Consider the following 27,754-nt stretch of genomic DNA (forward strand, 5'->3'; position numbering starts at 1 on the left):
TACTAGTTATTAAGTTATGAATGGATTTGAACACAATATGGTCCGAAACATCCTTGTGCATAAATGGTGACTGATCCTAAAGAGGCCAAAAGGGCGGGGCCCAGTGGGGGAAATAGAGGTAATTAATTTGAATCGCTACTAGTCATAAAGTTATGAATGGATTTGAACCCAATTTGGTCAGAAACAGGGGAACAGATTTTGCATAAATGGTGACTCTGACCCCCGAAGGGCCAAAGGGGCTGGGCCCAATAGGGGAAATAGAGGTAATTCCTTTAAATCGCTACTAGCTATATATAGTCATAAAGTGATGAATGCATGTTCTATAAACAATTCTTGACTTCTTTCAGACCTTAGAGAATCTGGACTTCATTAATCTTTAAAGCAGTTCGGATTCCCAAACTATAACCATATATAGCATTGTTAGAGTTTTACAAATAAAACAAATTGAATATGAATATTATTTCGATATTTGGTCTAATCCAACCAGGTGAGCGATACAGGCCCCATGGGCCTCTTGTTGATATATACATTTATTATTTATACTATGACTCTAATGGCGTACCAGGTATATATGGAGTAGTGGTGAGTATGGGTAGTAGTCAATGCTGTACTTGATCGTAAGTATTGACTGGAGGGAGGTATGTAGTCGAGTCGAGTAATATATGTGTTTATACGTAGCTAGTTCGGGGGATTTATTACATCAGAATAGCGGCAATATGATGGTTTGATATAACTACCAGCTTTAGAAGCGTTGTATGCAGTTGGTACGACGGCGTTCGCTGTTACAGGATAGATATAGCGCCTCTGTTATTCCGTTAGGTCGTATTTTCGCTCTCAGGCAGCCATGTTGGAACGTGTGTCGGGATGTAAACATAGTGCAGATTTCTCATTGGCTGAGCTCGGCACCAGTAGCCAATCAAAATGGACCGCGGCTTATATAAGCCGGTGTTCCCGTATAGACGAGGCAGACAGGGCTGGACAGCTCGTCAACAATAACCTATGTCCAGGTAAGGATGGGTTAGCTGCCACTTTAGTATAGGGCCGGATGGCTCGAGAGACCCAGTATAGGCATATGGATAGAGTTAGCACGTGCCGGCACGGGTTTATGGCTTGGTAGCCAACTTACAGTACCAAAGATATTTACAGCAGAACAGCTGATTGAGGGGTGTTTACATGTTATAAACAATAGGTTTATAGTTACCATAGTATTGAGAGAGCACAGGACTGGGTACAGTTCATATATTTCCCCTGTGTAGAAATGTAATAGACCGTTTAACACTAGAGACAGCAGTCTCACTGTGGCAAGGTGGTAGTTTTATGAGCTTATGGGAGAAATATATGAATATTGTCAGTGTTAGGTTGAAATATAATTGCTAAGGCGAATATAATGTAGATAGGGGAGTAATAGCTAGATAAATTTCTAGAGTAGAATTATGTATAGCTCTGGATGCAGCTATTCAGGGAAGTTATTATATAGGAACTATTTAGGTAGTATTTACTGGTTTACTATCACATTATGTCTATAATTACAAGTTAAACTTAAGGACACTAGTCTCTGTGATATAAAGTTTTTGATACTACTGCTGTCCATATTTTACAATGGCAACAACCTTTACAATTGTTATGTTTTCAGATGATGATTTGTTATGTTATTAAATACTGGAACTGTTATTTCTGACTCAAGTTTTCATTTCTCTTATCTCCCGCCTGATATAAAAGAACATTGTGGACGAGGGATATTGAGGAATGGGTGTCTGACATATGAGATCACAAAATTAAACACAACGCGAAGTACAAAATCATACCCGCTATATCCGGGATTGACACCTATTCGCCAGAAATCCCTTTTCTACTACAATAGTATAGGCGCATTCCTACTACACAATTACATCTATTTTAAGTAAAATATTAGAAAAAATAATTTTTAAATATGTCTTTGATTATGTAACTAAACATATTATCAGTGAACACCAATCTGAATTTCAACCTAGAGACTCTACTGTCAATCAATTAATATCAATATATAACGTACTTATGGATAATATAGATAAAGGTAAGGATATAAGATTAGTATTTTGTGATATCAGTAAAGCCTTTGACAGAGTCTGGCATCAGGGTCTTTTATATACGTTAAAAATATGGCATATCTGGTTTGTACAAATGGTTTGAAAGTTATCTTACGGATAGAAAATAAAGAGTTATAGGTTATAGCTCTACATTTAAACATATAAATGCGTAAATAATAATATGAGTTCCACAGGGATCGGTACTCTGACCGTTTGTATTCTTACTTTTTATTAATGATATAACTAAAATAATACAAATATAAAATTACTTGCCGATGATACTTCTCTATGTTATTGTTGATGATGATGTTAGAACTCCTCCTGTTGAGTTAAATGATGACCTTGAGTCTATTAATAATTGGGCTAAGAAATGGAATATTAATGATATTTACAATAAAGTATGTAAACGACTCAATCTTTTTCGTATGATAAAGCATAAGGTGGGTAGAAAAACTCTTATAACATTATACAGACCTATTTTGGAATATTCAGATTCTATTTGGGATAATTGCACTATTGGTGAATCTAAATTATTAGAATCTGTTCGGATTGATGCAATGGAAATTATCACTGGTTTAAGAAGTGGCACTTCTCATTATAAACTGTATAAAGAAACGGGTTTGGAAAAATTAGAATCAAGGCGTCATCAGCACAAATTAATTTTAATGTATAAAATCATAAATCACATGACCCCTGACGATCTGTTTAATATCATTGAACCATTTATAAATCATCAGCAAAATACTCATAACCTGCGTCATCATAGATTTTTAATATACCAAGACCAATTATCTATGACAGGAGTTTCTTTCCAAGCACTATGCAGGAATGGAATAATCTTGATCCTTCACTAACCAAGGCTGTAAGTCTAAGTTCCTTTAAATACAATCTTAATCGAACTTTAGCAAATCCTAATAATGATACTATATCTGCTAATTGGAAGAATTGTACCTGCTGCCCCCATTGCATGATCGTAAGAGGCGACTAAATTTGGGATATTATCTCTTCTTCCTAACGTCTTCCTTGACACTGCCTCACTTTTGGCCTTTAGTTGAGCGTTCGCCCCCGTGAGGAAGGCTTTGGGGTCTGTCCCCTGGCCGAGACATACCAGAGTCTTTAACAAGAGATCCCCGAGGGATCTTGGCGCCCACCATTGAATGATCTTTATAGGTTCCATGTCAGATTGATCTTTTCCCTACTTTTCCCTTCCTCTAAGTCTTACTTATCTGTGTAAATTCAGAAACAGCCCTCTAGTACTTTTCAAACAAGGGGAACCTATATACAGAATTTAAGATTTAGCTATAATGGCTGTCTGTCGGCCATGTTGTTTTCGTATTGGTCCCAATATGCAAAACTAGGCACTGAGGGGAACCTACATATGAAATTTGAAAAAGATCCCTTCAGTACTTCCTCAGAAATAGAGATAACAAACTTCGATTGTCAAAATCCAAGATGGCTGCCTGTCGGCCATGTTGTTTTCCGATCGGTCCCAAAATGCAATATGCATAACTAGGCACCAAGGGGAACCTACATATGAAATTTGAGAAAGATCCCTTCAACACTTGTTCAGAAATAGAGATAACTATCTTTGATTGTCAAAATCCAAGATGGCCGCCTGTCGGCCATGTTGTTTTCCGATCGGTCCCAAAATGCAATATGCACAACTATGCACCAAGGGGAACCCACATATGAAATTTGAGAAAGATCCCTTCAATACTTTCTCAGAAATAGAGATAACAAACTTCAATTGTCAAAATCCAAGATGGCTGCCTGTCGGCCATGTTGTTTTCTGATCGGTCCCAAAATGCAATATGCATAACTAGGCACAAAGGGGAACCTACATATGAAATTTGAGAAAGATCCCTTCAGTACTTTCTCAGAAATAGAGATAACAATCTTCGATTGTCAAAATCCAAGATGGCTGCCTGTCGGCCATGTTGTTTTTCGATCGGTCCCAAAATGCAATATGCATAACTAGGCACCAAGGGGAACCTACATATGAAATTTGAGAAAGATCCCTTCAATACTTTCTCAGATATAGAGATAACAAACTTCGATTGTCAAAATCCAAGATGGCTGCCTGTCGGCCATGTTGTTTTCTTATTAGTCTCAAAATGCAATATGCATAACCAGGCACAAAGAGGAACCTGCATATGAAATTTGAGAAAGATCCCTTCAATACTTTCACAGAAATAGCGATAACAAACTTCAATTGTCAAAATCCAAGATGGCTGCCTGTCGGCCATTTTGTTTTCCGATTGGTCCCAAAATGCAATATGCATAACTAAGCACCAAAGGGAACCTACATATTAAAATTTGAGAAAGATCCCTTCAGTACTTCCTCAGAAATAGCGATAACAAACTCCAATTGTCAAAATCCAAGATGGCTGCCTGTCGGCCATGTTGTTTTCCGATTGGTCTCAAAATGCAATATGCATAACTAGGCACCAAGGGGAGCCTACATATGAAATTTGAGAAAGATCCCTTCAGTACTTTCTCAGAAATAGCGATAACAAACTTCAATTGTCAAATTCCAAGATGGCTGCCTGTCGGCCATGTTGTTTTCCGATTGGTCTCAAAATGCAATATGCATAACTAGGCACCAAGGGGAGCCTACATATGAAATTTGAGAAAGATCCCTTCAGTACTTTCTCAGAAATAGCGATAACAAACTTCAATTGTCAAAATCCAAGATGGCTGCCTGTCGGCCATGTTGTTTTCCGATTGGTCTCAAAATGCAATATGCATAACTAGGCACCAAGGGGAACCTACATATGAAATTTGAGAAAGATCCCTTCAGCACTTCCTCAGAAATAGCGATAACAAACTCCAATTGTCAAAATCCAAGATGGCTGCCTGTCGGCCATGTTGTTTTCCGATTGGTCTCAAAATGCAATATGCATAACTAGGCGCCAAGGGAAGCCTACATATGAAATTTGAGAAAGATCCCTTCAGTACTTTCTCAGAAATAGCGATAACAAACTTCAATTGTCAAAATCCAAGATGGCTGCCTGTCGGCCATGTTGTTTTCCGATCGGTCCCAAAATGCAATATGCATAACTAGGCACCAAGGGGAACCTACATATGAAATTTGAGAAAGATCCCTTCAACACTTGTTCAGAAATAGAGATAACTAACTTTGATTGTCAAAATCCAAGATGGCCGCCTGTCGGCCATGTTGTTTTCCGATCGGTCCCAAAATGCAATATGCACAACTATGCACCAAGGGGAACCCACATATGAAATTTGAGAAAGATCCCTTCAGTACTTTCTGAGGATTAGCGATAACAAGAATTGTTTACGGACGGACGGACGGAGGGACGGACGACGGACCACGGACGCAGGGCGATTTGAATAGCCCACCATCTGATGATGGTGGGCTAAAAATGGTAGTTGCTGCTCCTGCTTAGCGCTCAGCATACACGGAGTGGGACGACTGATTCACCCGTTGTCAGTATAATGTGACCGGATGGGGTGTCCTGCTGGGTGTCTTCGGCAGTATGCTTCAGTGAGGTAGCACTATAAATCGGCAAAAGTTCCGGCCTATCACAAGGAGACTTAACACGAACATGCCGCAGCCTCCCAAAACACACATACGCACTCAACACAAACATGCATATCGCACGCACGGGAGGCCGTCCTTAAATGACCTTGGCTGTTAATAGGACGTTAAACAAAATAAACCAAAACCTCGTAAATTAAATATTATCTTGTGTCAATAAAGAAATACAGTAAAGCCTTGCTATAACGAATTCCATGGGACCAGGAGAAATAATTCGTTATAGAGTTTCTGAAACTAAACATTAAAGTCATATAGGCCTATATTATACATATGTAAGCTTAGTTCCATCCCGATTCCACGTATGTTAGTCCATAAACACAACCAAAGACGACTGCACGTTACAAATATTTTATTTCATAAATAGACATCGTTTTTTTTTTCTAACTCATTTTATTGCTTAAGCTTACATCTTTTTAAACCAATCTGTAATTTTGACTTGTTTTTTGACCGAGATTTTTTCAAAGTATGCTTCGAATGCTGATAAGTTGCTGAATAGGCCAAAAGCGAGGCATTGTCAAGGGAGACATTAGGAAGAATGAAGTTGTTCAAAAAGAAGAGAAAAGATAAGATCCCAAATTTAGTCGCCTCTTAGATGTCATCTGAAGGTCTCCAAAAGCCTCATTAATATTATTGTTTTTAATTTTGAATACTGATCCCAATATTTGAAGTTCTGCTGTCTCCAAATCTGATAATGTTTGTGCAATGCTATCCATGTTTAGCTTATCTGCAAAACAAAATAAAAAGTTTTTAAAGTTTCAAGTTTTATGCAATGTATACAACAAGTTTAAAAAGCCCTTACTGTGAAATCATAAATCTTTGTAATATTGTAATATTATCATGTTCAATCAATGCCTCATTTTGACTCAAATTTCTCCGATTGATAAAACAATGAAATCAACGAAAATTGAACCCCCACAAATGATAGTTATTTCACAGAATACGAATATTTGTTGTGCTAATCAATACACCTTTGCACTATAAATCGGCAAAAGTTCCGGCCTATCACAAGGAGACTTAACACGAACATACTGCAGCCTCCCAAATCACACCTACGTACTCACCACACGCATACATGTCGCACGCACGGGAGGCCGTCCTTAAATGACCTTAGCTGTTAATAGGACGTTAAACAAAACAAGAGGCCCATGGGCCTTAACGGTCATCTGACAAACACTTACACTTACAGCAGGGACACACACCCCAATCCAGCATTATTACCATAAATTATTTATCGTAGCCAGTTATGTTTTAGATCAAATTTGGTTTTTATCCATTTAGCTTGTCCAGGAAGAGCAGCATCATAAAGCAAAATTTTAGCCAAGTTCCCAGTTTTGGGGCATGCCCCTCTGTCCCAATGGGTCAGACAAGACTCATTTATATCAATTAGGATTGCCTTTCCCCAATGATGTTTCATACTAAATATGGTTGTAATCAATTCAGGCATTAAGGAGGAATTGCATTTTTAAGAAATGTTTAACCTAAGCGCTCCTTTTGCCCCATCTTTTTTTCCCCAGGGGTGAAACCTGTCTCATTAAAAAAATATGATTGCCGTCACCTTATGTTTCACATCAAATTTGGTTGTAATCCACCAAAAGGTTAGGGAGGATTAGGATTTAACAGCAAATATTCACCAAAGTTCCCCTTTTGGGTCCCTGCCCCTCAGGCCCCAGGGGTCACACTAGCCTCGTTTATATAAAATATGACCACCCTTCCCAAAGGATGTTTCACACCATATTTCGTATTAATCCACCCAAGGGTTAGAGAGAAGTAGGATTTATAGCAAAAATTCACCAAAGTTCCCCTTTTGGGGCCCCGCCCCTCTGGCCCTAGGGGTCAAACCAGCCTCATTTATATAAAATATGGCCACCCTCCTCCAATGATGTTTCACACCAAATTTGGTAATAATTCACTATGGGTGTTAGGAGTAGGATTTTATAGCAAAATTTCATCAAAGTTCCCCTTTTGGGGCCCCGCCCCTCTGGCCCCAGGGGCCACACCAGCCTCATTTATATAAAATATGACCACCCTCCACCAATGATGTTTCACACAATATCTGGTTGAAATCCACCAAAGGGTTAAGGAGGAGTAGGATTTTATAGCAAAATTTCATCAAAGTTCCCCATTTGGGGCCCCACCCCTCAGGCCCCAGGGGTCACACTAGCCTCATTTATATAAAATATGACCGCCCTCCCCAAATGATGTTTCACAACATATCTGGTTGAAATCCACTAAAGGGTTAAGGAGGAGTAGGATTTTATAGCAAAATTTCATCAAAGTTCCCCATTTGGGGCCCCGCCCCTCAGGCCCTAGTGGTCACACCAGCCTCATTTATATAAAATATGACCGCCCTCCCCAAATGATGTTTCACAACATATCTGGTTGAAATCCACTAAAGGGTTAAGGAGGAGTAGGATTTTATAGCAAAATTTCATCAAAGTTCCCCTTTTGGGGCCCCGCCCCTCAGGCCCCAGGGGTCACACCAACTTCATTTATATAAAATATGACCGCCCTCCCCCAATGATGTTTCACACCAAATTTGGTAATAATTCACTATGGGTGTTAGGAGGAGTAGGATTTTATAGCAAAATTTCATCAAAGTTCCCTTTTTGGGGCCCCGCCCTTCTGGCCCCAGGGGTCAGACCAGCCTCATTAATATAAAATATGATTGCCCTCCCCCAATGATGTTTCACACCAAATTTGGTAATAATTCACTATGGGTGTTAGGAGTAGGATTTTATAGCAAAATTTCATCAAAGTTCCCCTTTTGGGGCCCCGCCCCTCTGGCCCCAGGGGCCACACCAGCCTCATTTATATAAAATATGACCACCCTCCACCAATGATGTTTCACACAATATCTGGTTGAAATCCACCAAAGGGTTAAGGAGGAGTAGGATTTTATAGCAAAATTTCATCAAAGTTCCCCATTTGGGGCCCCACCCCTCAGGCCCCAGGGGTCACACTAGCCTCATTTATATAAAATATGACCGCCCTCCCCAAATGATGTTTCACAACATATCTGGTTGAAATCCACTAAAGGGTTAAGGAGGAGTAGGATTTTATAGCAAAATTTCATCAAAGTTCCCCTTTGGGGCCCCGCCCCTCTGGCCCCAGGGGCCACACCAGCCTCATTTATATAAAATATGACCACCCTCCACCAATGATGTTTCACACAATATCTGGTTGAAATCCACCAAAGGGTTAAGGAGGAGTAGGATTTTATAGCAAAATTTCATCAAAGTTCCCCATTTGGGGCCCCACCCCTCAGGCCCCAGGGGTCACACTAGCCTCATTTATTAGCTCACCTGGACCGAAGGTCCGGTGAGCTTATGTCATGGCGCGGCGTCCGTCGTCTGTCGTCCGTCGTCCGTCGTCCGTCGTCTGTCGTCCGTCGTCCGTCGTCCGTCAACATTTGCTTCAAATCGCTACTAGTCAAAAAGTTCTTATTGGATTTTGACCAAATTTAGTCAGAAACATCCTTGGCAGAAGGGGATCAGATTTTGCATAAATGGTGACTCTGACCCCCAAGGGGCCTGAGGGGCGGGGCCCAATAGGGGAAATTGAGGCAATTCCTTAAAATCGCTACTTGTCATAAAGTTATGAATGGATTTGAACCCAATTTGGTCAGAAACATTCTTGGGGGAAGGGGAACAGATTTTGCATAAATGGTTACTCTGACCCCCAAGGGGCCAAAGGGGCGGGGCCTAATGGGGAAATTGAGGTAATTCCTTTAAATCGCTACTAGTCATAAAGTTATGAATGGATTTTAATCCAATTTGGTCAGAAACATTCTTGGGGGAAGGGGAACAGATATTGCATAAATGGTGACTCTGACCCCCAAGGGGCCAAAGGGGCGGGGCCTAATGGGGAAATAGAGGTAATTCCTTCAAATCGCTACTAGTCATAAAGTTATGAATGGATTTCAACCCAGTTTAATCAGAAACATTCTTGGGGGAAGGGGAACAGATTTTGCATAAATGGTGACTCTGACCCCCAAGGGGCCTGAGGGGCGGGGCCCAATAGGGGAAATTGAGGCAATTCCTTAAAATCGCTACTTGTCATAAAGTTATGAATGGATTTGAACCCAATTTGGTCAGAAACATTCTTGGGGGAAGGGGAACAGATTTTGCATAAATGGTTACTCTGACCCCCAAGGGGCCAAAGGGGCGGGGCCTAATGGGGAAATTGAGGTAATTCCTTTAAATCGCTACTAGTCATAAAGTTATGAATGGATTTTAATCCAATTTGGTCAGAAACATTCTTGGGGGAAGGGGAACAGATATTGCATAAATGGTGACTCTGACCCCCAAGGGGCCAAAGGGGCGGGGCCTAATGGGGAAATAGAGGTAATTCCTTCAAATCGCTACTAGTCATAAAGTTATGAATGGATTTCAACCCAGTTTAATCAGAAACATTCTTGGGGGAAGGGGAACAGATTTTGCATAAATGGTGACTCTGACCCCCAAGGGGCCTGAGGGGCGGGGCCGAATAGGGGAAATTGAGGCAATTCCTTAAAATCGCTACTTGTCATAAAGTTATGAATATATTTGAACCCAATTTGGTCAGAAACATCCTTCAGGGAAGGGGAACAGATTTTGCATAAATGGTTACTCTGACCCCCAAGGGGCCAAAGGGGCGGGGCCTATTGGGGAAATAGAGGTAATTCCTTCAAATCGCTACTAGTCATAAAGTTATGAATGGATTTCAACCCAAATTGGTCAGAAACATTCTTATGTGAAGGGGAACAGATTTTGCATAAATGGTGACTCTGACCCCCAAGGGGCCTGAGGGGCGGGGCCCAATAGGGGAAATTGAGGCAATTCCTTAAAATCGCTACTTGTCATAAAGTTATGAATGGATTTGAACCCAATTTGGTCAGAAACATCCTTCAGGGAAGGGGAACAGATTTTGCATAAATGGTGACTCTGACCCCCAAGGGGCCTGAGGGGCGGGGCCGAATAGGGGAAGTTGAGGCAATTCCTTTAAATCGCTACTTGTCATAAAGTTATGAATGGTTTTAAACCCAAATTGGTCAGAAACATTCTTATGTGAAGGGGAACAGATTTTGCATAAATGGTGACTCTGACCCCCAAGGGGCCTGAGGGGCGGGGCCCAATAGGGGAAATTGAGGCAATTCCTTAAAATCGCTACTTGTCATAAAGTTATGAATGGATTTGAACCCAATTTGGTCAGAAACATCCTTCAGGGAAGGGGAACAGATTTTGCATAAATGGTGACTCTGACCCCCAAGGGGCCTGAGGGGCGGGGCCTATTGGGGAAATAGAGGTAATTCCTTCAAATCGCTACTAGTCATAAAGTTATGAATGGATTTCAACCCAAATTGGTCAGAAACATTCTTATGTGAAGGGGAACAGATTTTGCATAAATGGTGACTCTGACCCCCAAGGGGCCTGAGGGGCGGGGCCCATTATGGGAAATTGAGGTAATTCCTTTAAATCGCTACTAGTCATAAAGTTATGAATGGATTTTAATCCAATTTGGTCAGAAACATTCTTGGGGGAAGGGGAACAGATTTTGCATAAATGATGACTCTGACCCCCAAGGGGCGGGGCCCTAATGGGGAAATAGAGGTAATTCCTTCAAATTGCTACTAGTCATAAAGTTATGAATGGATTTCAACCCAATTTAATCAGAAACATTCTTGGGGGAAGGGGAACAGATTTTGCATAAATGGTGACTCTGACCCCCCAAGGGGCCTGAGGGGCGGGGCCCAATAGGGGAAATTGAGGCAATTCCTTAAAATCGCTACTTGTCATAAAGTTATGAATGGATTTGAACCCCAATTTGGTCAGAAACATCCGTTAGGGAAGGGGAACAGATTTTGCATAAATGGTTACTCTGACCCCCAAGGGGCCAAAGGGGCGGGGCCTATTGGGGAAATAGAGGTAATTCCTTCAAAATCGCTACTAGTCATAAAGTTATGAATGGATTTCAACCCAATTTGGTCAGAAACATTCTTTGGGGAAGGGGAACAGATTTTGCATAAATGGTGACTCTGCACCCCCGAGGGGCAAAAGGGGTGGGGCCCCATATTGGAAATAGAGGTAATTCCTTTAAATCACTACTAGTCATGAAGTTATAAATGCATGTTGTAAACTCAGAGAGTTATTTCTTTAAAGCAGTTGGGATACCCACGCTATAACCAAATATAGCATTGTTTGAGGTTAACAAACAAAACGAATTGAACATGAACATTATTTTGACATTTGGTCAAATCCAACCAGGTGAGCGATACAGGCCCCATGGGCCTCTTGTATAAAATATGACCGCCCTCCCCAAATGATGTTTCACAACATATCTGGTTGAAATCCACTAAAGGGTTAAGGAGGAGTAGGATTTTATAGCAAAATTTCATCAAAGTTCCCCATTTGGGGCCCCACCCCTCAGGCCCCAGGGGTCACACTAGCCTCATTTATATAAAATATGACCGCCCTCCCCAAATGATGTTTCACAACATATCTGGTTGAAATCCACTAAAGGGTTAAGGAGGAGTAGGATTTTATAGCAAAATTTCATCAAAGTTCCCCTTTGGGGCCCCGCCCCTCTGGCCCCAGGGGCCACACCAGCCCCCAGGGGCCACACCAGCCTCATTTATATAAAATATGACCACCCTCCACCAATGATGTTTCACACAATATCTGGTTGAAATCCACCAAAGGGTTAAGGAGGAGTAGGATTTTATAGCAAAATTTCATCAAAGTTCCCCATTTGGGGCCCCACCCCTCAGGCCCCAGGGGTCACACTAGCCTCATTTATTAGCTCACCTGGACCGAAGGTCCGGTGAGCTTATGTCATGGCGCGGCGTCCGTCGTCCGTCGTCCGTCGTCCGTCGTCCGTCGTCCGTCAACATTTGCTTCAAATCGCTACTAGTCAAAAAGTTCTTATTGGATTTTGACCAAATTTAGTCAGAAACATCCTTGGCAGAAGGGGATCAGATTTTGCATAAATGGTGACTCTGACCCCCAAGGGGCCTGAGGGGCGGGGCCCAATAGGGGAAATTGAGGCAATTCCTTAAAATCGCTACTTGTCATAAAGTTATGAATGGATTTGAACCCAATTTGGTCAGAAACATTCTTGGGGGAAGGGGAACAGATTTTGCATAAATGGTTACTCTGACCCCCAAGGGGCCAAAGGGGCGGGGCCTAATGGGGAAATTGAGGTAATTCCTTTAAATCGCTACTAGTCATAAAGTTATGAATGGATTTTAATCCAATTTGGTCAGAAACATTCTTGGGGGAAGGGGAACAGATATTGCATAAATGGTGACTCTGACCCCCAAGGGGCCAAAGGGGCGGGGCCTAATGGGGAAATAGAGGTAATTCCTTCAAATCGCTACTAGTCATAAAGTTATGAATGGATTTCAACCCAGTTTAATCAGAAACATTCTTGGGGGAAGGGGAACAGATTTTGCATAAATGGTGACTCTGACCCCCAAGGGGCCTGAGGGGCGGGGCCCGAATAGGGGAAATTGAGGCAATTCCTTAAAATCGCTACTTGTCATAAAGTTATGAATATATTTGAACCCAATTTGGTCAGAAACATCCTTCAGGGAAGGGGAACAGATTTTGCATAAATGGTTACTCTGACCCCCAAGGGGCCAAAGGGGCGGGGCCTATTGGGGAAATAGAGGTAATTCCTTCAAATCGCTACTAGTCATAAAGTTATGAATGGATTTCAACCCAAATTGGTCAGAAACATTCTTATGTGAAGGGGAACAGATTTTGCATAAATGGTGACTCTGACCCCCAAGGGGCCTGAGGGGCGGGGCCCATATGGGAAATTGAGGCAATTCCTTTAAATCGCTACTTGTCATAAAGTTATGAATGGATTTTAACCCAATTGGTCAGAAACATTCTTATGGGAAGGGGAACAGATTTTGCATAAATGGTGACTCTGACCCCCAAGGGGCGGGGCCCCCTCCTAATGGGAAATAGAGGTAATTCCTTCAAATTGCTACTAGTCATAAAGTTATGAATGGATTTCAACCTAATTTAATCAGAAACATTCTTGGGGGAAGGGGAACCGATTTTGCATAAATGGTGACTCTGACCCCCAAGGGGCCTGAGGGGCGGGGCCCAATAGGGGAAATTGAGGCAATTCCCTTAAAATCGCTACTTGTCATAAAGTTATGAATGGATTTGAACCCCAATTGGTCAGAAGAACATCCGTTAGGGAAGGGGAACAGATTTTGCATAAATGGTACCTCTGGACCCCCAAGGGGCCAAAGGGGCGGGGCCTATGGGGAAGAAATAGAGGGTAATTCTTCAAATCGCTACTAGTCATAAAGTTATGAATGGATTTCAACCCCAATTTGTAAGAAACATTCGAGGCAATTCCTTAAAATCGCTACTTGTCATAAAGTTATGAATGGATTTGAACCCAATTTGGTCAGAAACATCCGTTAGGGAAGGGGAACAGATTTTGCATAAATGGTTACTCTGACCCCCAAGGGGCCAAAGGGGCGGGGCCTATTGGGGAAATAGAGGTAATTCCTTCAAATCGCTACTAGTCATAAAGTTATGAATGGATTTCAACCCAATTTGGTCAGAAACATTCTTTGGGGAAGGGGAACAGATTTTGCATAAATGGTGACTCTGCACCCCCGAGGGGCAAAAGGGGTGGGGCCCCATATTGGAAATAGAGGTAATTCCTTTAAATCACTACTAGTCATGAAGTTATAAATGCATGTTGTAAACTCAGAGAGTTATTTCTTTAAAGCAGTTGGGATACCCACGCTATAACCAAATATAGCATTGTTTGAGGTTAACAAACAAAACGAATTGAACATGAACATTATTTTGACATTTGGTCAAATCCAACCAGGTGAGCGATACAGGCCCCATGGGCCTCTTGTATAAAATATGACCGCCCTCCCCAAATGATGTTTCACAACATATCTGGTTGAAATCCACTAAAGGGTTAAGGAGGAGTAGGATTTTATAGCAAAATTTCATCAAAGTTCCCCATTTGGGGCCCCACCCCTCAGGCCCCAGGGGTCACACTAGCCTCATTTATATAAAATATGACCGCCCTCCCCAAATGATGTTTCACAACATATCTGGTTGAAATCCACTAAAGGGTTAAGGATTAGTAGGATTTTATAGCAAAATTTCATCAAAGTTCCCCTTTGGGGCCCCGCCCCTCTGGCCCCAGGGGCCACACCAGCCCCCAGGGGCCACACCAGCCTCATTTATATAAAATATGACCACCCTCCACCAATGATGTTTCACACAATATCTGGTTGAAATCCACCAAAGGGTTAAGGAGGAGTAGGATTTTATAGCAAAATTTCATCAAAGTTCCCCATTTGGGGCCCCACCCCTCAGGCCCCAGGGGTCACACTAGCCTCATTTATTAGCTCACCTGGACCGAAGGTCCGGTGAGCTTATGTCATGGCGCGGCGTCCGTCGTCTGTCGTCCGTCGTCCGTCGTCTGTCGTCCGTCGTCCGTCGTCCGTCAACATTTGCTTCAAATCGCTACTAGTCAAAAAGTTCTTATTGGATTTTGACCAAATTTAGTCAGAAACATCCTTGGCAGAAGGGGATCAGATTTTGCATAAATGGTGACTCTGACCCCCAAGGGGCCTGAGGGGCGGGGCCCAATAGGGGAAATTGAGGCAATTCCTTAAAATCGCTACTTGTCATAAAGTTATGAATGGATTTGAACCCAATTTGGTCAGAAACATTCTTGGGGGAAGGGGAACAGATTTTGCATAAATGGTTACTCTGACCCCCAAGGGGCCAAAGGGGCGGGGCCTAATGGGGAAATTGAGGTAATTTCTTTAAATCGCTACTAGTCATAAAGTTATGAATGGATTTTAATCCAATTTGGTCAGAAACATTCTTGGGGGAAGGGGAACAGATATTGCATAAATGGTGACTCTGACCCCCAAGGGGCCAAAGGGGCGGGGCCTAATGGGGAAATAGAGGTAATTCCTTCAAATCGCTACTAGTCATAAAGTTATGAATGGATTTCAACCCAGTTTAATCAGAAACATTCTTGGGGGAAGGGGAACAGATTTTGCATAAATGGTGACTCTGACCCCCAAGGGGCCTGAGGGGCGGGGCCGAATAGGGGAAATTGAGGCAATTCCTTAAAATCGCTACTTGTCATAAAGTTATGAATATATTTGAACCCAATTTGGTCAGAAACATCCTTCAGGGAAGGGGAACAGATTTTGCATAAATGGTTACTCTGACCCCCAAGGGGCCAAAGGGGCGGGGCCTATTGGGGAAATAGAGGTAATTCCTTCAAATCGCTACTAGTCATAAAGTTATGAATGGATTTCAACCCAAATTGGTCAGAAACATTCTTATGTGAAGGGGAACAGATTTTGCATAAATGGTGACTCTGACCCCCAAGGGGCCTGAGGGGCGGGGCCCAATAGGGGAAATTGAGGCAATTCCTTAAAATCGCTACTTGTCATAAAGTTATGAATGGATTTGAACCCAATTTGGTCAGAAACATCCTTCAGGGAAGGGGAACAGATTTTGCATAAATGGTGACTCTGACCCCCAAGGGGCCTGAGGGGCGGGGCCGAATAGGGGAAATTGAGGCAATTCCTTTAAATCGCTACTTGTCATAAAGTTATGAATGGTTTTAAACCCAAATTGGTCAGAAACATTCTTATGTGAAGGGGAACAGATTTTGCATAAATGGTGACTCTGACCCCCAAGGGGCCTGAGGGGCGGGGCCCAATAGGGGAAATTGAGGCAATTCCTTAAAATCGCTACTTGTCATAAAGTTATGAATGGATTTGAACCCAATTTGGTCAGAAACATCCTTCAGGGAAGGGGAACAGATTTTGCATAAATGGTGACTCTGACCCCCAAGGGGCCTGAGGGGCGGGGCCGAATAGGGGAAATTGAGGCAATTCCTTTAAATCGCTACTTGTCATAAAGTTATGAATGGTTTTAAACCCAAATTGGTCAGAAACATTCTTATGTGAAGGGGAACAGATTTTGGATAAATGGTGACTCTGACCCCCAAGGGGCCAAAGGGGCGGGGCCTAATGGGGAAATAGAAGTAATTCCTTCAAATCGCTACTAGTCATAAAGTTATGAATGGATTTCAACCCAATTTAATCAGAAACATTCTTGGGGGAAGGGGAACAGATTTTGCATAAATGGTGACTCTGACCCCCAAGGGGCCTGAGGGGCGGGGCCCAATAGGGGAAATTGAGGCAATTCCTTAAAATCGCTACTGGTCATAAAGTTATGAATGGATTTGAACCCAATTTGGTCAGAAACATCCTTCAGGGAAGGGGAACAGATTTTGCATAAATGGTTACTCTGACCCCCAAGGGGCCAAAGGGGCGGGGCCTATTGGGGAAATAGAGGTAATTCCTTCAAATCGCTACTAGTCATAAAGTTATGAATGGATTTCAACCCAAATTGGTCAGAAACATTCTTATGTGAAGGGGAACAGATTTTGCATAAATGGTGACTCTGACCCCCAAGGGGCCTGAGGGGCGGGGCCCATTATGGGAAATTGAGGTAATTCCTTTAAATCGCTACTAGTCATAAAGTTATGAATGGATTTTAATCCAATTTGGTCAGAAACATTCTTGGGGGAAGGGGAACAGATTTTGCATAAATGATGACTCTGACCCCCAAGGGGCGGGGCCTAATGGGGAAATAGAGGTAATTCCTTCAAATTGCTACTAGTCATAAAGTTATGAATGGATTTCAACCCAATTTAATCAGAAACATTCTTGGGGGAAGGGGAACAGATTTTGCATAAATGGTGACTCTGACCCCCCAAGGGGCCTGAGGGGCGGGGCCCAATAGGGGAAATTGAGGCAATTCCTTAAAATCGCTACTTGTCATAAAGTTATGAATGGATTTGAACCCAATTTGGTCAGAAACATCCGTTAGGGAAGGGGAACAGATTTTGCATAAATGGTTACTCTGACCCCCAAGGGGCCAAAGGGGCGGGGCCTATTGGGGAAATAGAGGTAATTCCTTCAAATCGCTACTAGTCATAAAGTTATGAATGGATTTCAACCCAATTTGGTCAGAAACATTCTTTGGGGAAGGGGAACAGATTTTGCATAAATGGTGACTCTGCACCCCCGAGGGGCAAAAGGGGTGGGGCCCCATATTGGAAATAGAGGTAATTCCTTTAAATCACTACTAGTCATGAAGTTATAAATGCATGTTGTAAACTCAGAGAGTTATTTCTTTAAAGCAGTTGGGATACCCACGCTATAACCAAATATAGCATTGTTTGAGGTTAACAAACAAAACGAATTGAACATGAACATTATTTTGACATTTGGTCAAATCCAACCAGGTGAGCGATACAGGCCCCATGGGCCTCTTGTATAAAATATGACCGCCCTCCCCAAATGATGTTTCACAACATATCTGGTTGAAATCCACTAAAGGGTTAAGGAGGAGTAGGATTTTATAGCAAAATTTCATCAAAGTTCCCCATTTGGGGCCCCACCCCTCAGGCCCCAGGGGTCACACTAGCCTCATTTATATAAAATATGACCGCCCTCCCCAAATGATGTTTCACAACATATCTGGTTGAAATCCACTAAAGGGTTAAGGAGGAGTAGGATTTTATAGCAAAATTTCATCAAAGTTCCCCTTTTGGGGCCCCGCCCCTCAGGCCCCAGGGGTCACACCAACTTCATTTATATAAAATATGACCGCCCTCCCCCAATGATGTTTCACACCAAATTTAGTTGTAATCCACCCAAGGGTAAAGGAGGAGTAGGATTTTATAGCAATATTCACCTAAGTTCCCTTTTTGGGGCCCCGCCCTTCTGGCCCCAGGGGTCAGACCAGCCTCATTTATATAAAATATGATTGCCCTCCCCCAATGATGCTTCAAACCAAATTTGGAAGTAATCCACCCAAGCGTTTAGGAGGAGTAGCGTTTTGAAAGAAAAAGTTTACGGACGGCGCACGGCGGACGGCGGACGACGACGGACGAAGCACGATGACTATAGGTCATCCTGACCCAAGGGTCAGATGACCTAAAAAGTTTACGGACGGCGGACGACGACGGACGAAGCACGATGACTATAGGTCATCCTGACCCTTTGGGTCAGATAACCTAATAAACCAAACCAAATTGGTTAAACCATTGATCTTAGTTTCAACTACTGGTTATATTGTCAGTGTGCTTATACGGACAACGGGCGAACCAGTCGTTCCACTCAAAATATGCTGAGCGCTAAGCAGGAGTAGCAACTACCATTTTTAAAGACTCCGGTATGTCTCGGCCAGGGGACAGAACCAAAAGCCTTCCTCACAGCGGCGAACGCTCAACTAAAGGTTAAAAGTGAGGTATTGTCAAGGGAGACATTAGGAAGAAGAACGTTGTTAAGAAAGAAGAGATAAGATAAGATCCCAAGTTTAGTCGCCTCTTACGATCATGCAATGGGGGCAGCAGGTACAATTCTTACGCCCTACTTGCAGGGCACCACTGGAGATAAGCTTAGGCCCAATCGGAACACCTCGCCTCCGTCTGCGAACGTAGGCTCGGAGGTAAGTGTATGAATACACATGAAAATGATGGGTCCAGGTGATTCGCCGGACGATGACCAAATTACAGTGGACTATACCAGTCGGAAGAATAAACAATATGGCAGCGCCCAGCAATTTTGAAGTGGACTTAAAATATGCCATGTCAAAAATGAGAATCAATTTTTGTTTAAAAGAAAAACAAATAGAAGCGATCAAAGCTTTATATCACGGAAATGATACTATCGCTGTTTTGCCAACGGGATATGGGAAGAGTATTATATTTCAGCTGCTGCCGTGGCTTCTTCAAAAAAAAAAATGGCAAGAGATGTGCCAATGGTCGTTATTGTGGCATCGCCTCTAAATTCGATTATACAGGACCAGGTACATGTTAGGACATTATACAATGTATACAATTCTTGGAATTTTGTTACTATGACGAGGGTTTTTTCACTTTGGATGTTATTTAAATACTCTTTTTTGGCTTTTTTGATCTTTAACACCATGCCTCAATGATCACTTTTACATGCCTCAATAATCTTTAACACTGTGCTTCAATATTATAATCTTTATCACAATGCCTCAATGATCACTTTTACACCATGCCTCAATAATCATTTGTGTAACGTTTTAGAATAGATATGAATACTTATTAATAAATAGATTCATGGTTTTGTTATATGTTATTAAAAATGCTGAAATTAAGCCCCCAGTGCAATAGTGCACTGTAGCATAGTTGTAATACTATCTTACCTGTTAGGTGCAGACTCGGTATACGTTCAATATTATAGAGACCAACGTTAACCCTGTAAAGGTCAAAGTAGCACAACAACAAAAAAACAAAGAATAAATTTTCTGTTTTTACTATAAGCAGAAATGAAGCAATTTAAGATTGTAAATGTGGATTGGTCAGGAAGTTCCAGAGTGACTTCAATGATAGCCTATTTTGTAAACACTCAAAGAAGCATAAGTTTGTAGTATGACAGGGGCTGCAATGGCCGAGTGGTTAAGGTGTCCCGACACTTTATCACTAGCCCTCCATCTCTGGGTTGCGAGTTCGAAACATACGTGGGGCAGTTGCCAGATACTAACCGTAGGCCGGTGGTTTTTCTCCAGGTAATCCGGCTTTCCTCCACCTCCAAAACCTGGCACGTCCTTAAATGATGTATAATGTTATCTAATACACTATTGTTCTTCATCAGTTTTGTCTATCACAATCTACAATTAAATCCTTTTTCATATATCATGTACCTTTATAGGTGCAGTCTATGTGTAAGAGAGGTATACCAGCATGCTATATTGATGTGTCCAGCCACGGTGGTACATTTAGTGAAGAGTAAGCATTGTCACTATATTAATGTTGATGACAAGCTTAATTGTCACTTTAATTTTGATTTCTGTTCATAACCAAAATAAGTTTGTTGTGCACATACATATCAGTACATATAATGTCCTGTTAACTGGAATCATGAAATGACTTTTTAAAGAAAAAATAATCAATTGACAATAATGATTTTGTTATAACTAAATGATTTGCCTCTGGAAAGTGTGATATTGTCTTATATAACAAAACGCATAGAAATATCTGATGACGGAGGTTAAAATTATATTAGACATAAACTTTTACTTTCTTATGTACAACTGTATATAAATAGTCTGTTACACTTTTAATTGATTTTAATTGATTATTGATATATTCAAATGATATTTTCTGGAGAAATATAATTCTTGCTGAGTAATGTGTTACTTACTCCATAAAAATAGACATTGTATGATCAAACAATTGCTATATATGTATGTATATAGATTTTCTGGTTCGCTTACGCTTAACTAACAATTATTTCTGAACTTATAATTTTATATCAATACATATATATACATTTTGTATATACACAGGTATATATGTATATATATATATTTTTTTGTTAGTTTTATAACTGATTTCTGTGTTGTTTCATACTTGATTTAATTTGGTTTTGTTTTATTTCAGTCTTCAATTTCTTGGACATATATAGTTCTGTTTGTTCTCAGGCAGTTTTTTATTTTGATTTATTCTGAACAGTTATGTGTCTGTCAAGCTGGAAGTTTAAATCAGCTTGCATTTATTATGACTGTTTTGAGTGGTCAGCATAACAGCCATTTAGTTTGATGATTACAGTACTATTTTGGAGATTCAACCTGAAAATTATACAAGATAAGTTACTTGTATAATAGCTTGGATCCACCTTTTTTGTCAAAATGTTCTTCTTTTTTCACTTTTATACTGTATGTTTTTTAAAATTCCTTGTTTCAGTTTTTTTTAGTTTTCTTTATAATTATTCTTTTGAGAGAAAAATTACATATGCTTGAATGTTAATATGAAAATTGTGTTGGACTGTTACATACAGTGTAGATGTTAAAATCAAAACAAAGTACAAAGAAGTTGCATTTTACTCGCAAAATAAATCCTGTACTGCCATTTATAAGATAACCTCTTCTAAGTTTCTTTTCTTTAGAAATCCATCCTCATATCTGGTCTAATGTATTTTGTATTCGAACAGCTATACTATTTTGTGATATTATTAAAATGTATTACCCATTTTCAAATAAATATTATACCTGTATTTCTAAATCAAATCTTGTCATTTGAACCTAGCAATATCTTAGATTCATTAACATTGCCTTAATAGTTGTGAAGAAAGACCACAATAGTCTTGTTTGTTTGCAGTAATTTTGAAGATGACGAGGTTGCCGTAGCTACATCAGTCAAGCTTCCTGAAATCCGTGAAGGGAAATTTTGTATGATTTACGCCCACCCAGAAACTCTTGTTGATAACAAACAAGTTGGGAAACTTCTTCGAAGTCCAGAGTTCAGGAGATGTGTGTGTTGCACTGTGGTTGATGAAGTTCACATGATTTCAGAATGGTATTCTGCCATTTAATCTCCCCCTTGTCTTCTACCTGCTTCTCTATCATTCTGAAAACATACTTGTCTGTGGCCCTGGCATTTATCAACTAGTTTTAGAGGTATGGTCTCAAGGTGTGTGACGGAGTTGAAAAGTATATATTTTTAAGTACAAAGGTATTATTATTTGAATAATGCTTCTGTGCTTCTGCTTGACAAAAAGAACCATGCTTCCCCGAACTGATCATGAACCTACATTTTTGTGCCATCTTCAATTTTTTTTGTCAATTTCAAAGAAAGACTAGCAACACACATGCAAATGAATAATTATTGTAGGCTTTTATAAATCATTAAAAAATATGCACAATTAACAACATTTTATGCATATGTTAAAATATACACAGTTGCCTTCAAGCATTGAACATGTTCATTCAGGAAAATAAGTGCCTCGAAGATGTCAATTTTCCATATCAATTCTATTATACTGAAAGACATTTCAGAATAATTATAAACACACAGGCAACCATCCCAGACCAGAGCCTTTAACTGGTCAATGAGACAAGTGGATAATTTCTTGCATAATAATAACATTTACTGATAGATTTCATAATATTTACTATAATATTCTAGTATATTCATCCAATATTTAGTCATTTGCTTAATTTGCAGGGGAGAGGACTTTCGAAAAGCATTTAGTAAACTTGGTGAACTTACATGTGTGTACCCAGAGATCCCCCACTTAGCACTCACAGCAACAGCAACTCCTGTGGCTATACAGACATTGTCAAAAATATTACAATTTCAGAAAGTAACAAAAGTGACAGAGAACTCTGACAGACCTAATATTTACTTAGAGATAAAAGAACGGCTTCCAAATGTTAAAAAGTATGAGAAATACAATGAAATACTACAGCCTTTATGTGAAGAACTTCAAGAGAAAATGTTGGATTTCCCAGTCACAATAGTTTACTGTGACAGTTTAGAGTCTGTTGGTTACAGCTATCAATATGTCGATGATCAGCTGCAAGCCCAACAGTACGTACCAATGGAGGACCAGATCCCAGAAAATCGGATTTTTGCCCAGTACCACAAAGGCTACACTGACAAAATGAAGAATCTGACTATTTTCGAACTTCAAAAAGAAAACCCTAAACTACGTTTGGTGTTTGCAACGGTAGCACTTGGGATGGGTTTAAATTCCCCATCAGTTGCTAGGATTATTCACTTCAGACCGCCAACAACACTGGAAAAGTATGTACAAGAAATAGGGCGAGCAGGACGGTCAGGACAAGAGGCACATGCATTAGTATACTACAATAATAGTGATGTTGCCTCCAATCGCAAAGGTTTGAAAGTGGAAGTGAAGCAGTATGTAAAAAACACTACTACATGCCTCAGAAAGCACTTGGCATCTTATTTCGGGTTTAGTGAAATACTATATAATGGCCCATCAGACAAGTGTTGTTCCAACTGTAGGAAACAAAATCAAACAAATATGTGAAATTCACTTTAGATCTAGAATACAGAAAGCCATCAAGCTTAAGCCATGGAACAAATCAAGATGAAAGCACTGTTTTCATAACTTTCCTTTTTTGTAAACTTATATTAAATATCCATCAAGTATCTGAACAGAGAGTAAATCTATTACTGAACAAGAATAAATCTCCTTCCTTAAATGTCTGAAATACATTCTATTAAAGAAAATACAAGGACAGAGTGTCATAAATCCAAGTCATGTTTTTGGGGGATACTTGCTCTCAATGGTTGTAATAAGATAAATTGATAAGAAATATTATGAAAAGCTTCTTGATAATCTGTCAGACATAATGTATCATACAGTATATATATGTATACTTAAACTCTAAACTTGTTTTCCAGAGTCATTATTCTGCAATTCAGAACATGTTTAATTTTTGCAGACAAACAAATGCAGGTGTTATGACTACATTGTATTTCTCTGCAGGATGATACACTGTCTTTTTTCTCTACATCTCTGTTTCATTGTCAGAGTTTTGACCCTCCTGATCATCATCTGGATGTAAGTTCCTTTGCAACCGCTGGATAGTATCATTCACTGCAACGGTGAAAATGTGTCTCATGGGTTCCAGATGTGAATACACATTTGCCTTAATGTTCGAATACATGTCCAGTTTTCTTCCTGGTGTGTAGCGTCTTGGTTTTATGTGTTTTAGTTCTTGCAACAAAGCTTTCAGGTCCTCCTCATCAGTTCGCTTTTTGTGCGAGGTCTGAATGTTCTTGTAGCTTATCTGCGAATCCAAATTTGCAACAACATCGTTGATCACTGGTGCTGCAGAGCACACATTCACAATAGCATTTTCTGTTTTATTTGCTCCAAGACTCTTGATTAGTTCCTTTAGTTCCTTCACCTGGTTTTCTTTCTGAAGGTCCATGGGTTTGTTCCTCCCAAGGCCTCCTTTTGTATTAACCAAAGAGCTTGTTCTAACTTCAAGTGCATATTTTGGTGACAACAAAATTTCTGTTTTCAAAATATAGTCTATACATTCTGTCATGTATTTAGATAAGGACGAGTGTGCATAGAAATATGGAATCATCATTTTCAGTGCAATGTTGATGTGGAAAATGTTCCCTTCAGCAACAGCATCCTTGAAGAATAATATTAAATAGTAATGTTGCAGGAAATATGACACATAGTTGTACAGGTCATCACCATCTGATTTCGTTATTTTTACCGTATTGACACCAGGTGCTCCCAGCACAATAGGGGTGCCTTTTTCCAGCATTCCTGTTGGGATTTTCAAGGTCACACTTTTGTCTCTATTTGTTACTGATAGATGGGCATGCTTTCCATCCAATGGTACTTTCACAACATCATCATTCACCTTCAGATGCACAGATTTTGATGTTGTCAACTGAAAAGTATAATAAATGTTACAGTTACTATATTTGATATATTAATATATAGTTCAACTTCTGTCAAGCTATCTTTACAGATTTTAAAATTGCAGCTTGGATAAGGAATTACTGATGATTTTGTAGTCATTATGAGGCCTATTAAATGTTTACCTGCTGAAAGTTTTGTGGCTGACATGTTTCTTTCAAGATACCGTCCATGGCTTCATCAAAGGCTTGTTGTCGTTGCACTTTATGAACTCTCTCCACATTTGGGGGTTGCAAATGTTTCCTTGGTGCTGTTTCTAGTGTATCCATCTCAAAATGCTCCATAACAGTATGAAGAAGGTACGCCTTTCCAACAAGAAGGACAAAATCCTCATGTGCCTTAAAAAATATGAAATTTAATAAGAATTTATCAATCTGAATTTAATACATGTTATAGAAGTCCTAAGAGCATTTTTGATAAGAGGAATTTTGATGATTTCATAGCATTTACCAAATTAATGACACTGGAAAATATTTTGCATTTAACCAATTCTGTCTAAAAATATTTAAATGGGTACATACAATTTAATTTGTACTTCACAACATATACACTCATTGATTATTTAGCATATACAATGTATGCATTAAATGCAAATTTCATATGCTGTAAGAAAAACATTTACTTGGGTATTCATATTTTAATTTTTTGACGACCTGTTATACCTGTATGCATTTGTTATTTGATGTATAAAATCAACTGCCATATGTACATGCCTGATTCAAAAGTGATTTGTAGATCTCTAGGTCTCTTTACCTTAAAACGACTCTTAACATTGAAATTTACATCACTTCGATGAATTGCTGTTTTCAGATGTACAAGAGTACCAATTTGCCGCCCAGAGTTCTTCTTCATGAACCGTTTGACTAATTTCTGAAATAAATTATACATATTGGTACAAAGTTGGGGTATTGACAGAAGAAAAAACATATTTTTGCATGAGAAATTTAATAGAAATAATTTGATAATAAAACCAAAGGTCCATACTCATGTGAATTTTAAGTTATTGATTAATATGAATTGATGCAATTTGTCCACAGCATCAATATACATCTTAAATATAATTCTACAAAATCACCTTAGTTGAACCACAGCCTTGTCATGCATATTTCAATTGATTAATGTATGTAACATTGAGTAGTTTTAGACACAGGGTTTCATGTTGATGACACAATGTGACCAAGAACACTTAATAAAATGACATTCATTAATGTATATATGAGTGCATGATTCACTTTAATCTAAATCACTGCCTCCACTATGCATGGAACCCATGTTGGGTGCCATATGTAAGACATTGGGTGTTATATGAATAAAGACACAAACTCTGGGGTTCAAATATTAGTATACTGGTATATATATCTCGAAATACCAAATTCATTATACTAGGTACCTGGAGAAAATCCATAAGTACATGGAAAAGTTCCACAATCATTGGTTCCAAATTAGAAAATCTCTCCTCTGCAGTGTGGGCTCCCATCTTTAGGCACCTGGCACCATCAAATCTCACCCTAGTTAATTGATCACCACCAATTGGAACTCTCAGGGACTCAAGTTCATCACCTATAGAAGACGTACAAACAACAGGGGCTTGACACATTTGTATGGCCAAGAATAACTATGGTGTGACCCTCACTCAGATTACTTATAATTATCAATTATATATTTAAGTGATCCGAGTGCCAGACTCAAATGTTAAGTTACTCATTCTGGGTCTTAAAAACGTTTCAAACCCTTGTGATACAAACTGAAATCTCTGCAGACCTTATTATGAAATACAAGATGAACAATGATATATTTATGCTTCAAACACATCATACAGAGTTGATCCCACTGTCATTGTCTTTGGACTAATCTCAATAGAGCTCAATTCCCCTGCTCTCCTGACATAGGAGTTAACATGTCACTGTACACAGAATCTGTTGATTTAATATGAGATAACTCTGTTACCAAGTGTGATGTTAATCAGATATGTATGACAGTAATTGTATGGAAGCAAGCAAAAGTTTAATCATTTACAATTCATCAATTGACCACAATACTGCAAAATAATGTCCGACAGTAGTGGCAATTGGAACTTTTTTTTTATAATTTACTTTTTATTCAGTGTTTTCATCAAAAAATGTACAATACATAACTTTCTCACACATACACACACACACACACACACACACCCACACATACTAAGGCTTGTATACACTCAATCAATTAAATTTGTATAAATCAAAGATATTCAAAATTACTGTAATTAATCATTTATCACATACACACATTTATACACACACACATTTATACACACACACACACCCATACATATGTCCCACTCAAACATCAAATGCAGAGAAAACTAAATAATCAAGATTTCTGTACTGTAAATACATTGCATCAATTACACTCACAATTTAAACATGTGTAATTTCTTTACTACAATTTGTTTATATATTTCACCATCACATACACACACCCTCCCATGCATACCCTCATATACCCGCTTCCTCACATGAATAAACACTCTCACATACATACACACCCTTACATACATATACATGTACACCCTTACACACATGTACACCCTCACTAACACATTAAATACATTTGAATATTATGCTAGGAAACATCAATGTTTACATGTATATGGACAAGTAGTGGAATAAAGGGGGGGGGGGGGGGGGGGGGGGGGGGGGGGGATGAGATAAAAAAAAAATTTCAAAAGCCTTTATTCACTCACTCTGTATCCTAGACAGTATCCTACAAGGTATTGACTAAGAGAGAGAGAGAGAGAGAGAGAGAGAGAGAGGAAGAAAGGAGAAGTAGATTTAAGGTAGGGTG

The 27,754-nt window shown here is 39.8% G+C and overlaps 2 protein-coding genes across 2 annotated transcripts; one reads left to right on the top strand and one right to left on the bottom strand.

Moving 5' to 3' along the window:
* The first annotated feature begins 844 nt into the window (after positions 1-844).
* LOC117321461 (Werner syndrome ATP-dependent helicase homolog) lies at positions 845-23,976 on the top strand. Its single transcript, XM_033875876.1, has 4 exons — positions 845-1,017; positions 21,832-22,029; positions 22,678-23,376; positions 23,928-23,976. Exons 1-4 carry the CDS (start codon positions 845-847, stop codon positions 23,974-23,976), a joined length of 1,119 nt encoding a protein of 372 aa, XP_033731767.1.
* LOC117321462 lies at positions 22,352-25,790 on the bottom strand. Its single transcript, XM_033875878.1, has 3 exons — positions 25,682-25,790; positions 25,054-25,266; positions 22,352-24,899 (listed from the first exon to the last, which is right to left on the bottom strand). Exons 1-3 carry the CDS (start codon positions 25,778-25,780, stop codon positions 23,994-23,996), a joined length of 1,218 nt encoding a protein of 405 aa, XP_033731769.1. The 5' UTR covers positions 25,781-25,790; the 3' UTR covers positions 22,352-23,993.
* Positions 25,791-27,754: the final 1,964 nt, after the last annotated feature.

Source organism: Pecten maximus, unplaced genomic scaffold, assembly GCF_902652985.1.
Source record: "Pecten maximus unplaced genomic scaffold, xPecMax1.1, whole genome shotgun sequence".
Lineage (NCBI taxonomy): Eukaryota > Metazoa > Mollusca > Bivalvia > Pectinida > Pectinidae > Pecten > Pecten maximus.

Coding starts and splice junctions, on each gene's coding strand:
- LOC117321461 (XM_033875876.1), top strand. CDS start 845: ATGTTGGAACGTGTGTCGGGATGTAAACATAGTGCAGATTTCTCATTG. Junction 1,018..21,831: donor CTATGTCCAGGTAAGGATGG/GTTAGCTGCCAC, acceptor GTTTGTTTGCAG/TAATTTTGAAGATGACGAGG. Junction 23,377..23,927: donor TTGAAAGTGGAAGTGAAGCA/GTATGTAAAAAA, acceptor TAATTTTTGCAG/ACAAACAAATGCAGGTGTTA.
- LOC117321462 (XM_033875878.1), bottom strand. CDS start 25,780: ATGAAGAAGAACTCTGGGCGGCAAATTGGTACTCTTGTACATCTGAAA. Junction 25,267..25,681: donor ATGTTAAGAGTCGTTTTAAG/GTAAAGAGACCT, acceptor ATATTTTTTAAG/GCACATGAGGATTTTGTCCT. Junction 24,900..25,053: donor AGCCACAAAACTTTCAGCAG/GTAAACATTTAA, acceptor TATACTTTTCAG/TTGACAACATCAAAATCTGT.